This window comes from Anolis sagrei, chromosome 2 (assembly GCF_037176765.1).
Source record: "Anolis sagrei isolate rAnoSag1 chromosome 2, rAnoSag1.mat, whole genome shotgun sequence".
Classification (NCBI taxonomy): domain Eukaryota; kingdom Metazoa; phylum Chordata; class Lepidosauria; order Squamata; family Dactyloidae; genus Anolis; species Anolis sagrei.
The window spans coordinates 41,011,363-41,025,278 of record NC_090022.1 but is presented as its reverse complement, the minus strand read 5'-3'; the positions used below and the strand labels follow the sequence as shown (position 1 = coordinate 41,025,278).

The 13,916-nt window shown below is 40.0% G+C and overlaps 1 protein-coding gene across 2 annotated transcripts in view; it reads left to right on the top strand.

Moving 5' to 3' along the window:
- The window catches only part of PDZRN3 (PDZ domain containing ring finger 3), a 224,866-nt gene that overhangs the window by 194,562 nt on the left and 16,388 nt on the right, over nucleotides 1-13,916 (top strand). For both annotated transcript variants that reach the window (XM_067463472.1, XM_060766339.2), the window contains one exon: nucleotides 7,449-7,536. In XM_067463472.1, the coding sequence (XP_067319573.1) occupies nucleotides 7,449-7,536 (88 nt within the window). The remainder of the gene's footprint in view (nucleotides 1-7,448; nucleotides 7,537-13,916) is intronic.

Genomic DNA, 13,916 nt, shown 5'->3' with positions numbered 1-13,916 from the left:
CAGATTGGAGGAGGGCCAATGTGGTCCCAATCTTCAAGAAGGGAAAAAAGGATGACCCAAACAACTACCGTCCGATCAGCCTCACGTCGATACCGGGCAAGATTCTGGAAAAGATTGTTAAGGAAGCGGTCTGCAAACACTTAGAAACAAATGCAGTCATCGCTGATAGTCAACATGGATTTATCAAAAACAAGTCATGCCAGAGTAATCTGATCTCTTTCTTCGTTAGAGCTACAAGCTGGGTAGATGCGGGGAATGCTGTGGATGTAGCGTACCTGGATTTTAGTAAGGCCTTCGACAAGGTCCCCCATGACCTTCTGGCAAACAAACTAGTCCAATGTGGGCTAGGCAAAACTACGGTGAGGTGGATCTGTAATTGGTTAAGTGGACGAACACAGAGAGTGCTCACTAATGCTTCCTCTTCATCTTGGAAAGAAGTGACAAGTGGAGTGCCGCAGGGTTCCGTCCTGGGCCCGGTCCTGTTCAACATCTTTATTAATGACTTAGATGAAGGGCTAGAAGGCATGATCATCAAGTTTGCAGACGACACCAAATTGGGAGGGATAGCCAATAGTCCAGAGGACAGGAGCAGAATTCAAAACAATCTTGACAGATTAGAGAGATGGGCCAAAACTAACAAAATGAAGTTCAACAGTGACAAATGTAAGATACTCCACTTTGGCAGAAAAAATGAAATGCAAAGATACAGAATGGGTTTCGCCTGGCTCGAGAGCAGTACGTGTGAAAAAGATCTTGGAGTCTTCGTGGACAACAAGTTAAACATGAGCCAACAATGTGATGTGGCGGCAAAAAAAGCCAATGGGATTTTGGCCTGCATCAATAGGAGCATAGTGTCTAGATCTAAGGAAGTAATGCTACCCCTCTATTCTGCTTTGGTTAGACCACATCTGGAATATTGTGTCCAATTCTGGGCACCACAGTTCAAGAGAGATATTGACAAGCTGGAATGTGTCCAGAGGAGGGCGACTAAAATGATCAAGGGTCTGGAGAACAAGCCCTATGAGGAGCGGCTTAGGGAACTGGGCATGTTTAGCCTGAAGAAGAGAAGGCTGAGAGGAGATATGATAGCCATGTATAAATATGTGAGAGGAAGCCACAGGGAGGAGGGAGCAAGCTTGTTTTCTGCTTCCTTGGAGACTAGGACGCGGAACAATGGCTTCAAACTACAAGAGAGGAGATTCCATCTGAACATTAGGAAGAACTTCCTGACTGTGAGAGCCGTTCAGCAGTGGAACTCTCTGCCCCGGAGTGTGGTGGAGGCTCCTTCTTTGGAAGCTTTTAAGCAGAGGCTGGATGGCCATTTGTCAGGGGTGATTTTAATGCAATATTCCTGCTTCTTGGCAGGGGATTGGACTGGATGGCCCATGAGGTCTCTTCCAACTCTTTGATTCTATGATTCTATGATTCTATGATTTTTACTTTTTTCCTGAATGTCAGGAGGGAGGGGGCTGCTCTGATTTCACTAGGGAGGGAGTTCCATAGTCGAGGGGCCACCACTGAGAAGGCCCTGTCTCTCGTCCCCACCAATCGCACTTGCGAGGAAGATGGAATCAAGAACAGGGCCTCCCCAAAAGATCTTAATCTCTGAGGTAGATCATAGAAAGAGATACATTCGGACAGGTAAGCTGGACTGGAACCGTTAAGGGGTTTATATGCTAAAGCCAGCATTTTGAATTGTGCTCAGTAGCAGATTAGCAGCCTGTGGAGCTGGAGTAACAAGTGAGTTATATGCTCCCTGTATGCTGCCCCGGTTAGAAATCTGGCTGCCACTTGTTTGACCACTTGAAGCTTCCAAACGGTCTTCAAAGGCAACCCCACATAGAGCACATTGCAGTAGTCTATCCTTGATGTAAAAAGGGCATGGCAACGTTATTCCATCAAGTTGTTCAGTACAATTCATCACTCGTTGAAATGATGCCAAATAATTTTAATTATTATTATTTAAACTTATGGATAGAAATGATTATTATTGTCACCATTTTAATTGGTAAGCAGCCTTGAATCTTGGTCTTGGAGGAAAGGCAGGCTATAAATAAAGATGACAATGAGGATGATAGTACTATTCATAATTTTAAAAGTAGTAGAGCATTCTACCTGATAGAAGCCCACCCATAATGTTCATAGAAGAAGCAGATCTCCATACCACCCGTAATCATTCCCCAAGGATTCTTAATATTTCCTTTGACAGCAGATCAAGTATCCCCAAGGATACTTGATATTTCCTTTGACAGCAAATAGAAACTGAGAGAAATTTGTAGAAACTGTAACTATTGTTTGTCATGGATTTCGTTCCCTGGCAGTGACATTCCTGATAGATAGGAAGGAAGGCACAGATGTGATGGAAAAGAATGTTCTTATCTGTGTGTGTATTGGCAACAAGAGCCAGGAACCTCAAGCAGAGCTTTGGATTATGCTCATGCTTCAACAGGGCTTTTGGTTAAATGCATAAGATTCAGGTTGCTCTCCCATTTGGCGACACACACACACATATACATACATCTCCTTCAGAGATCCTTCAGTGGCAATTGCTTAAAGAAATGAATTCTGATATTATTGTTATAAAAAACATTGCTTCCTTTAGGTATTAAAAAAGAAAAAAAAGTTATGATTGACTCCCTTCTCACAGAAGTGCATTTGGTTGTTCTGTAGTCCTGGTTCCTGAAAATGACTTTAAATGAAAGCATCTAGTCAAAAGTGGATCTTCCTACTCAGTTGGATCCTGTCATGGATCACATTCTTGTATGTTATAAAAATTTCAGATTCCACTTTCTTTGGATTAATATGCATACCTGAATTTCCCTTAAAATATCATAAGAGTGTCCTGGGAGGACCAGACTAAATATCCACTCCTGTATGTAGCATTCTCTGTTTGAACACTGAGTATTCATGTGTCTCCAGGAAGTTTGTTAAGTAAGACATTAAATGCAACACCTTCTCTTCTTGTATGAGGCTGGATGGCCATCTGTCAGGGGTGATTTGAATGCAATATTCCTGATTCTTGGCAGGGCGTTGGACTGGATGGCCCATGAGGTCTCTTCCAACTCTTTGATTCTATGATTCTATGTCCTTGAGCACCTTCTATTCAGAAAGAATCTCCCTTGGAAAAGAGAAGTTGCGTTTTGTTGTTGTTGATAGACCTAGCCTCCAAGAAGCTGAAGCTCCATCTACACTGTCATATGATCCAGATTGAAACTGCAATATATAGTCAGTGTAGACTCATACAATAACATTCAATGTTGTTAAACTTCATTATATGAATCTATGCTGGCAATAGGATGCAGTTTCACACTGCACTGTATGGCAGTGTAGATGGAGCCTGAAACCATTTTTAAAGTCATCTAAATGTGTGATTATCCTACTATCCAAAGGAAAATACCAATGAGTCACATGGGGAATTCCAGAAATTCCCTGTGCACCTATGGGACTTCCTTCAAAAGAGCTGATTAGCTTCATTAAACTACTCCAAGGTCTAGTATTCCTAGAGTGGAAGAAAAACCTTTGTGTGTGCTGTCCTTCCATGCCAATAATTGTATTCAGTCATTCAAAGCTTTCAAGTAAAATAAATTATTATTGAAGACAATTAACTCCTGCTGCTAACTGAATAAGAGGATTATTTCACTATGCCTGCTTCAAATCTGCTCTGTAGGATGGGGTGACTCTTCCAGAGCAGAATTCAAAGGCACAGTCATGTTAGTCATCCAAAGGGCACCTTTGAGACTCATAGAGAGAAGTTAGTATAACAATTTTTCATACCCTGCTTCATCAGATTGCTGATGGTGATGATCATGATTTATTGCATTTATATACTGCCTTTCTCCTAGAGGGACTTCCAAAACAAGACGCAGAATCATTTGATGAAGTAGATTTAAGTGTACAAAAGCTTGTGCTTCCAACTTCTTTCTCTCAGTCTCAAATGTGCAACAGTGTCCCTCCAAAGCAGGTTTGGGAGATGTGAATCAATGTAGTTTAAGGTAAGCATTTCTGTGACTTCTGGTGGCCTGCTGAACAAAACAAATTGTCCATCAATGCCCTCTAGATGCTATTTTGATTTGTTGAGTTTGCCGAGGTATTTTAGTTCCAGGAGAGAACTTTTGAAGAACACTAAGTTGTAGACAAAAATAGTTGGGGGGGGGGGGGGAGAGAGAAACATGGTAAAATGCCATCTACAGTATACTTTCAGTTAACCAGCATCAATAGGGATAGGCAGATACTTGAGAGTTACTATTTATTTGTTTGTTTAGCGTATCAGGAGCAAACCAAGGGTACAGTTGTAATGTATTTTAACAAACTTGGCATTATATTAAATGTCCTTTCACCAGTAGATGGCCACTTGGGGTGCCTCTGGTGTTGCTATAAGAAGGTCCTCCATTGTGCATGTGAAAGGGCTCAGGTTTCATTGTAGTAGGTGATCTGTGGTTTGTTCTTCTCCAGAGAAGCAAACAGAGTTACTATTAAAAATAGGCCTAATACTATACCCCATATTATATTTGTATTCTTGATATTAATATTGGAATACAATAATTAAAAGCAAATAAAGACAAACTTAATATAACACAGCTTTACTGCACTATAACAGCTTTGTGAATGCAATAATGCAATTTTAGTTAATTTTATTGCCCGTTGCTTGAGAGTTTGGGGTGCTTGTGTTCGGTTAACTGGGAGACTACTGTATAGCCCCTTTGCAAAGAGGTGCCACAGAGAGTGAAGTCCTCCAGGGCTTTCTAGAAGCACAGTGAAGACTCCAAGTCTCTGAAATTGCCCACACCTGGGAATAAAGGAAAGAATAAAACTCCCTTTTTATGGATACCCATCCACTCACTTACAGTTTCCCAGTGCCTTCTTTTCTCAGCACAAATGGCACTTTCACTTTTTGTCACCATTTTGAAATTCCACAGTTTTCTGACATCATTTTGACTGTGGCTACATAAGAAAACAGGAGGCATTTGGAAGGTATAGTCCACGGGTGTTAAGAGAGATCCATAAGGGATCATTATCTCCTGCTTTCGACCAAGAATGCCACCCTACAAACCATGTTCCCAATGCTTCCTTCACTTGCAGTGTACAACATTGCCAAAAATGTTCCTCTGTCTTTGAAGGGGTTCAGCCTGCAATTGTTTCTTTGCCTCAGGCTCCTGAGTTAAATGATCAAGGTTCTGCAGAGGTTTCTATGCCTGAGTTAAGTGACCAAGTTTCAGCATACTCACAGGAGTTTGAAAATGGGGATTTTGATCAGGAGAGTGCTGTTAGCCAGAATGAAGCTAAAGATTATGGGATACTTAACCAGCCTGCTGTAGATGAGTTTGCACAGGCAGAAAAAGAGGTTGAGAGAGATTCTGGGCAGTCAAGGTCAGAATGTGAAAAGAAAAATAGAAAAGAAAAGTGAAAAGAAAAACAAAAAGAAAAATAGGACAAGTGCAAAGAAGCCAGAATGGATGTCCAAAGAAATTCTAACTGTGCTGAGACACAAAAGAGACATGCACAAGAACTAGAAAAAGGGAGAAATCACCAAAGAAGAATTCAAACAAATAGCCAACACCTGTAGGGAAAAGGTCCGCAAGGCTATAGCACAAAATGAGCTCAGGCTTGCCAGGGACATTAAAAACAATAAAAAGGGATTCTTTTCTTATGTCAGTAGAAAAAGGAAAAACAAGGAGGTGATAGGGCCTCTTCGAGGAGAAGATGGGGCAATGCTGACAGGGGATAGGGAAAAGGCAGAACTACTCAATACTTTCTTTGCCTCGGTCTTCTCACAAAAAGAAACTCATCTTCAACCTCAGCAAGACGGAGTGGATGAGGGATTTGAGGACATCCAACCCCAAATTGGGAAAGAAGTCGTCCAGGAATACAGAATGGGTGATGCCTGGCTCGAGAGCAGTATGTGTGAAAAAGATCTTGGAGTCTTCGTGGACAACAAGTTAAACATGAGCCAACAATGTGATGTGGCGGCAAACAAAGCCAATGGGATTTTGGCCTGCATCAATAGGAGCATAGTGTCTAGATCTAGGGAAGTAATGCTACCCCTCTATTCTGCTTTGGTTAGACCACACCTGGAATAATGTGTCCAATTCTGGGCACCACAATTCAAGAGAGATATTGACAAGCTGGAATGTGTCCAGAGGAGAGCGACTAAAATGATAAAAGGTCTGGAGAACAAGCCCTATGAGGAGCGGCTTAAGGAGCTGGGCATGTTTAGCCTGAAGAAGAGAAGGCTGAGAGGGGATATGATAGCCATGTATAAATATGTGAGAGGAAGCCACAGAGAGGAGGGAGCAAGCTTGTTTTCTGCTTCCCTGGAGACTAGGACGCAGAACAATGGCTTCAAACTACAAGAGAGGAGATTCCCTCTGAACAGAAGGAAGAACTTCCTGACTGTGAGAGCCGTTCAGCAGTGGAACTCTCTGCCCCGGAGTGTGGTGGAGGCTCCTTCTTTGGAAGCTTTAAACAGAGGCTGGATGGCCATCTGTCAGGCGTGATTTTAATGCAATATTCCTGCTTCTTGGCAGGGGGTTGGACTGGATGGCCCATGAGGTCTCTTCCAACTCTTTGATTCTATGATTCTATGAATGCAATAATTGGCAAACCAAGGGAGAACCAGACAATCTTTAATAGGGGAAGTCAAATCAATCAACATCGCAACTTGGAAAGGGTGTAGAAGATGATCTGAAAGATTAAGAGAAATGGGGGTTCAGGGAGAGGTTTCCCAAGGGAAACAGAATGCTTTTGCCATGGCTTTTTAAAAAAATAAATATAGGGCCTTTGAAATTGCAACTTTCAGTGAGACCAACATTTAGATTTGAAGAGCATCCTTGTCTTGTAATTCATGGCCATGTTCATGCTGAGATTCCTGTTTGTTTCCTGCCTTGGGTCTATGTTCATGCCTTTGGATTTAATTGCTCAAGTTTATTCCTGAATCATTGTGGGACTTTGTATTTCTTGGACTATTCTGGACTCACAGACTCTAGTTCCTGTGGATTTTGTCTTGGATTTTGGGACATTTCTGCTTCCTGAGATTGATGCTTGCTTTATTGCTTACTCTGCTTAATTGACTGTTTTTATGGACAATATTCTATTATACTTTTGAACTTCCTTTATTCTTTTGCTGAAACTATTTTTATTCTTCAATAAACTATTTGCTTATAAGAACTTTGGTGTGGTTCTGGGTTCAAAGGTGCATCCCCAGCCTTGGTGTGCAGCACTCTTCATGCTTGAGGTTGCGTCAAAGGAAGCAAAATAGTTTTTCTGTTTGTTAGCTTTTTATGTTTTGTTTGTTTAATGTGCTTATAACCTCCAAACCATTGATCACTGCAGCACAGTGGATGTGGACGTACGTGTGACATATTAGTGATGATCTGCCACGAGTCTGAGGGAGGATTAATATGTCAATTAGAATAGGGAGTGATAACCTAAACTGTGCTTTATTTTCCCAGGCATTCATCAGGGCAAGAATACTACGACCCAAATGATTACATGGGAGGCATTCATCAAGACATGGACCGAGAAGAGCTAGAATTAGAGGTATGAATAATAACTAGAAGCCGTCATTTAACATACAGAACATTTTAAAATATTTTCTTGTGCCAGCCTGTCAGCAGCTAGTGCTACATTAAGATTACGCATTCACAATTGCCAAAGTACATGGGGAACATAGCTGAGAGTGACCTTTGCTGTTCTGCAATTTGGTGTACAGATTGTAAGAAATCAGTGTTTATTCATTTTCAAGATGCAGTTAATTAAATGTTATGTAATCAAATGATTAGAGGCTGGGTCCTCAACTGGTAGAGAAGTGAACCTAAGTCTCCTTTGAGCTCTGTTAGTTTTTTCTATTTTTAAACAGGGGTAAATACCAGAATGTAGTGAGATGAGAGATTTATGTGTACTCTTCTTTTAAAGGAGCAATGTTGCCTGTACAGGAGTATAGTATCAAAACTAGAACCCAACAAATAATCTTTGCAAAAAAAGGTTTTCTAATTTATGTTGATATGTAGAGACATTGGTAAGCAAGCATGGGCTGAGATCTTGTTGGTTGGCCTTTATTAGAGTAGATCCATTCCATCGGTTATGAAATTGTAAGTCAAAATGTAGGCAAATCCCATTGGTTAAACTGAGTCTACTGTCTTCAAAACTAACAATATATTTAAGCTATGAAGTGTCTACATTTGTGTATGCTCCCAATATATTTTAGCAATTGTGGGTATTTCTTTCACCTACCATGCTTTTTGTTATTCTCTCCTAGTCTCCAATCAAGGCATTTCCCCTGTTATCGTATTCAAAATAAATTCATAAATCATGTTTATACAGGTTATGAAAACTGAGCAATTCAAATACAAAGGGGACCATTTTCCAGAGATAGTATTTATTTGCCTATTTCAATTTCACTCTGAACAAAGACAAAGGGCTGGATCTGGAGGAAATCAATCACACTTTAGTCTTATTAAACTCATTAAGACTTAGAGAGGGGTTGAGAAAGCCCAGTGTGTGGGCTGCAGGTACCCTCCAATCTCTCTTTGCAGCCCTGGAAAAGGCATTGATTCCCTCAAAGCTCCTTACACACCACCCAAAATTGTTGTTCATAAAGCCATTAAAATTCAGGAGTTTCTGAGTTGTACTGTCTGATCTCTTTCCCCAAAAAATTTCAGGTCAGGTTGATAGCCAATTTTCAGCAGATATGAAGGTGTAATGGCTAGAAGTTAGGCTACCAACTAACCCTGACGTAGTTGGTAGGAATTAATGCCACAGATTTCAGATTCACAAGAGCATAGCTAACTTCCTAAAGAACCAATGCCATGTCATGCTCAAACTATGTTAGACAAGTAAAACTAACATTTTCAGGTCAGTAAGCAGAAATTAATACTGAGGTGTAAAGATAAAGGTAATTTTTTTTCCCCTGACACTAAGTTCAGTCGTGTCCGACTGTGCGGGTTGGTGGTCATCTCCATTTCTAAGCCAAAGAGTCGGTGTTGTCCTTAGACACTTCCAAGGTCATGTGGCCATCACTTTTCCACCGGAGCAGTACCTATTGATCTATTCACATTTGCATGTTTTTGAACTGCTAGGTTAGCAGAAGCTGGGGCTTACAACAGGAGCTCATGATGCTTACCGGATACAAACCTGCGACCTTTTGGTCAGCCAGTTCAGCAGCTCTGCGCTTTAACTCAATGTGCCACCGGGGGTTCCTAATAATGAGATGTGGTACCTGACAGTGTTTAGGGAGTTCTGGCAGTCTTAGTGCACAACTGTAACATATCAAACTTTAGAAAAATGAGTAATTCCCTGTTTCCCTTTCCCCTTCCTGATCTGGGGCAGAATGAGAGGAAAATTAATGCTACATAGTTGGTCAGAGCTATTTTCCCCTTGTACTGCATCCAACCAGCTGTGGGGTAAGAAAAAAGGAGATAGGAACCTACCAGCTGAACTCCAGTTCTAAAGACTGACCTGTTTTTTGTTTGTTTTTTTGGTTTGTTTTTGTTCTTTGCCTTTAGACAATTATACCATTTTGCAGTCTTTAAGTCTAGGTGACTCCTTTGTTTTCTTTTAAAGTTTGTGTTGCATTTGTTTTGCATTTTTAACCTTTGTATTTTACTGTTTTTATTATTATATTCTTATTTATTTATCATATCAGGAGCAACCAGACAGTTGTATTACATTTTTAACAAAACAAACAAACAGACAGACAAAACACAAAGTTTGCAAGCTTGGTAGTTGATTAAATGTCCTTTGGCCGGTATCTGGCCATTTGGAGTGCCTCTGGTGTTGCTGCAAGAAGGTCCTCCATGGTGCATGTGGCAGGGCTCAGGTTGCATTGCAGCAGGTGGTCAGTGGTTTGCTCTTCTCCACACTCACATGTTGTGGATTCCACTTTGTGGCTCCATTTTATATTCTAAGTCCCTATGAGCCCACAGTGAGAGGAGAGGTAATTCAACAATATATTGAAGAATTGATTATATTAAATCAGTATAATATGTAATTGATTCAATATATTCAATCTTCAATATATTTTTTGAATTACCTCTGTACTCACTATGGGCTCAAGGGGGTTTATAATATAATTGAATATGTTGAATCATAAGAGCCAGCATAGAGTAGTGTTTTTAACATTGGACTACTGTTTGGAGACCAGGGTTCAATTCCCCACTCAGCCATGGAAACCTATGAGTGATTCTGAGCCAGCTACACTCTCTCCACTCTGGAATACTGTACATTTGCATAAGTCAGAAATGACTTGAAGGACACAGCAAGAACAACAACAATAACATATAAAACACACAGTTACATTTGCGGTGCCATACAAATTTGCTGCCCATTCCAAAATTTATGAGATGATGTGTTTCCAACAAGCAGATGGTACATTTTTGAGAACTACATTTTTGAGAACTAATAAGCTACAGCAAAACTTTATGTGACCAGATTTTGCAAATATTACTTTTTGAAACTACAGTTCTCAGAATCCCTCAGGAAGCACACAGCCACTGAAATATCTTTGATGGATCTTTTCAAACTTGGGAGGTTAAAATCAATGGAAAGGGTCAAAGTGTAATAATCTTCATGCAGCTTCCAGCTATATTGTTTGCTTATTGACAAATTTGTCTTAAAGAGACCACCGAGCTACTTGTTTCATTGACTCTTGTATGAATTCTTCAAAGGAAGTAAAATATTAAAGCAGACCACATGAGCTACTCCCTCTATAAAACATACTCTAAATTCCAGTCCATCTTCTCACCTTTTATGGTCACCCTAACTCACAGTTAATGACTAAACAGATATTGTCAACAAGTCCCAGGTGTAAATGACTAGCATTATTGCTAGAATTCAAGGAAGTGCAATACAATTGCCTACCAATTGATATAGGCTGATATTAATCAGAGGAATTGAGTAGCTGCCAAGAACTGGCCATTAAAACCAAAAGCTCTTTCTATATAAAAAATGGGGGTCCAGAGTTACAAGGAATTTGGTCCCTGGGCTGTTAACACGGCTTCTCTAACAAATAGAATATTGGAATTAATTATCCCATGGTACCATATCAACAGATTTTAGAACGGCAATTCATTTTTAAGTTCCATGTAGGAACATATCTTAATAACTACCAATAAACATGAACTACAAAGCCCTTTAAATATTACCAAGGAACTACTAGTTTTCTAAGACAGATGTCATGCCTTCAATTAAACCTTTGGAAAAAGTTAGAAAAGGTGATTTGATTTGATTTTTTATTATGCTGACTCGGGGATTCTGGGAACTGTCACTTGAAAACCTATACATTTCCAAACCCTGGTCCAGCTTCTAGAATTTTTCAGAGAAGAGTTGATTTTTAATTTTCATATCAGGTAAAAGGTAAAGGTTTTCCCCTGACATTAAGTCCAGACATGTCCAACTCTAGGAGTTGGTGCTCATCTCAATTTCTAAGCTGAAGAGCCGGCGTTGTCCTTAGATGCATCCAAGGTCATGTGGCCAGCATGACTGCATGTAGCGCCATTATCTTCCTGCCAGAGCTACTCACATTTGTACATTTTCAAACTTGTAGGTTGACAGAAGCTGGGACTAACAGAGGGAGCTCACCCTGCTCCCCGGATTCGAACCTGCGACCTTTCAATCAGCAAGTTCAGCAGCTCAGCAGTATAACCCACTGTACCACCAGGGGCACAATCCTATATCAGTTCAACAATAAACCCACTCTTGAATATTATCCCAAACTTTAAATGAGCTGTCCAGGTAACTGAACTTATTGGGTTGATAGTGTTCAGCACTGTGGACAGTTATTTTGAAGATCACACAAAACTTGAGCTGATCCATGATCTTGTTGATATGGAAGCTATCGACTGAAGCTGTTATGACAGAATCATATCTATTTATTTATTATTTATTTGTTTGAAACATTTATATTCCCCCTTCACACCTCAAAGGTGTTAACAAATATCCTAATAACTAGCCATTAATGGATTCATTTTCTGTAAGAATATCATAGAATAATAGAGCTGGAAGAGACCGCATGGGCCATGTAGTCTAACCCCCTGCTATGCAGGAAAAGCGCAATCAAATAATCCTCAACAGATGTCCATCCAGCCTCTGTTTAAAGGCCTCCAGAAAAGCCTCCACTACACTCAAAGGCAGTGAGTTCCACTGTTGAGCAGCTCCTACAGTCAGAAAGTCCTTCTTAATGTTCAGGTGGAATCTCGTTTCCTATCATTTGAACCCATTGCTCCAAGTCCCAGATTCCAGGGCAGCAGAAAACAAGCCTTCTCCTTCTTGCTTATGACATCCTTTCACATATTTATACATAGCTATCATGTCTTCTCCCAATCTTCTTATAACCCCTTTCGCTTGGAAAGAAATTCATTTCCAATGCAAACATTCCTTTGTGTCCTTTAGAAAAGGCTGTCTCAGTTTTTATAAAGTTTTAAACTATCCTTAACAGGAGATTGTCTGCTTCACAACTCAATAATCTGTTAAGCACAAATTTGCTTTTCAGCATGCAGAGGTTAATTTGCTATTATCTTTTATTTTGAAATCTTCCCGTTATGAGTGCTGCAGGCATAATAACGTGATAACACCACTGCTGTATTCCTGTCTCACTGTAAATATCACTTGCATTTCGGTATTCAGCTTGTTTAGCTCACCTTATCTGCTGCCAGTTGGCAAAGAGCCAGAATAATTTTATTGAATTGCATTGCATCCATTTCAGATGCACAGAGCTCATATCTGCAAATGCCTTGGTTTTATCAGAGCTCTTCACAAGAAAAGGGTAATCTACATCTTTTAAAAGTTATGCTAATGCTTCTTTTTGACACTTCTCATATCTACGCTCTTTAGATCATTTCTGACTTCTAAGACAGATAGTAAACAGGCATCATACACTCGTATTACATCTTCTTCATTTTCTATATTGTGTGCCTACAAAGGGATCTCTATGCATGTTTTCAAGATAGGAGTTGGCATTCTACCATAAAATCACAAAGTTGGAAGAAGCTACCAGGGCCATCCCCTTGCCATTAAGGGAATATGCAATGAAAGTACTCCCAACAGATGGCCATCTAACCTCTGTTTAAAAATCCCCCGGTGTCATTCATCCTATATCTTCACATTGCAATTTTTCTTCCTAAGTGCTTTATGCTTCTCCCATTGACATTCATGTTGTTTGTTAATGCCATTTTGGATTATGATCTTATCCTCTGGAGTATTAGCTATCCCTTTCTATTTGGCATCATCTGCAAATTTGATAAACATGTCCTCCATTCTATTGTCCAAATATTGATTAAGATGTTGAATAGCACTGGGCCCAGGACAACCCTGTGGCTCTTCATTAGTTACTTCTTTCCAGGGTGAATAGGAGCCATTGGCTAGCACCCTTTGGGTTTGGCCAGTCGACCCATGTGATAGCTCATGATGTACATATATGCAAATATAAGTAATCCAACTCTGGATTCCAAAACACTTCTGTTCCCAAGTGTTTCATATAAGTGATTCTGAATCTGTAGGAACATAGCACTTGTTGCACTGGCTTTGTAAGGTGCAAAATATCTTATTGTATCTCTGAAGAGGAGGGCTTCTGTTGTCAGTACAGGCAAGATTTGAGTTGACAAAGTCTTATTTCTGTTTATGTTAAAGGCCCTCCTCTATTTGTGAACTTTATCACAACTACCATGGCACTTCTTGACAATGTGGGTGATGCAGATCTATACATCTGCTTTGTACTTTTACAAATCTACTCTGATAAGTGAGTTCAGTAATTAACATCTTGTAACTTCTAGGGACTGTTTATTTAAACAAAGTATTGCTCTAAAGGCACTATGGAATTTGAAAATGTTATTTTCTTTAAAAACAAGAATAAAGTTTGGGGTTTGTTTGGGTTTTTTTTTTTTTTTGCCTTGATGGTTTGAAGTTTATGGAGTTGATGTCCATAA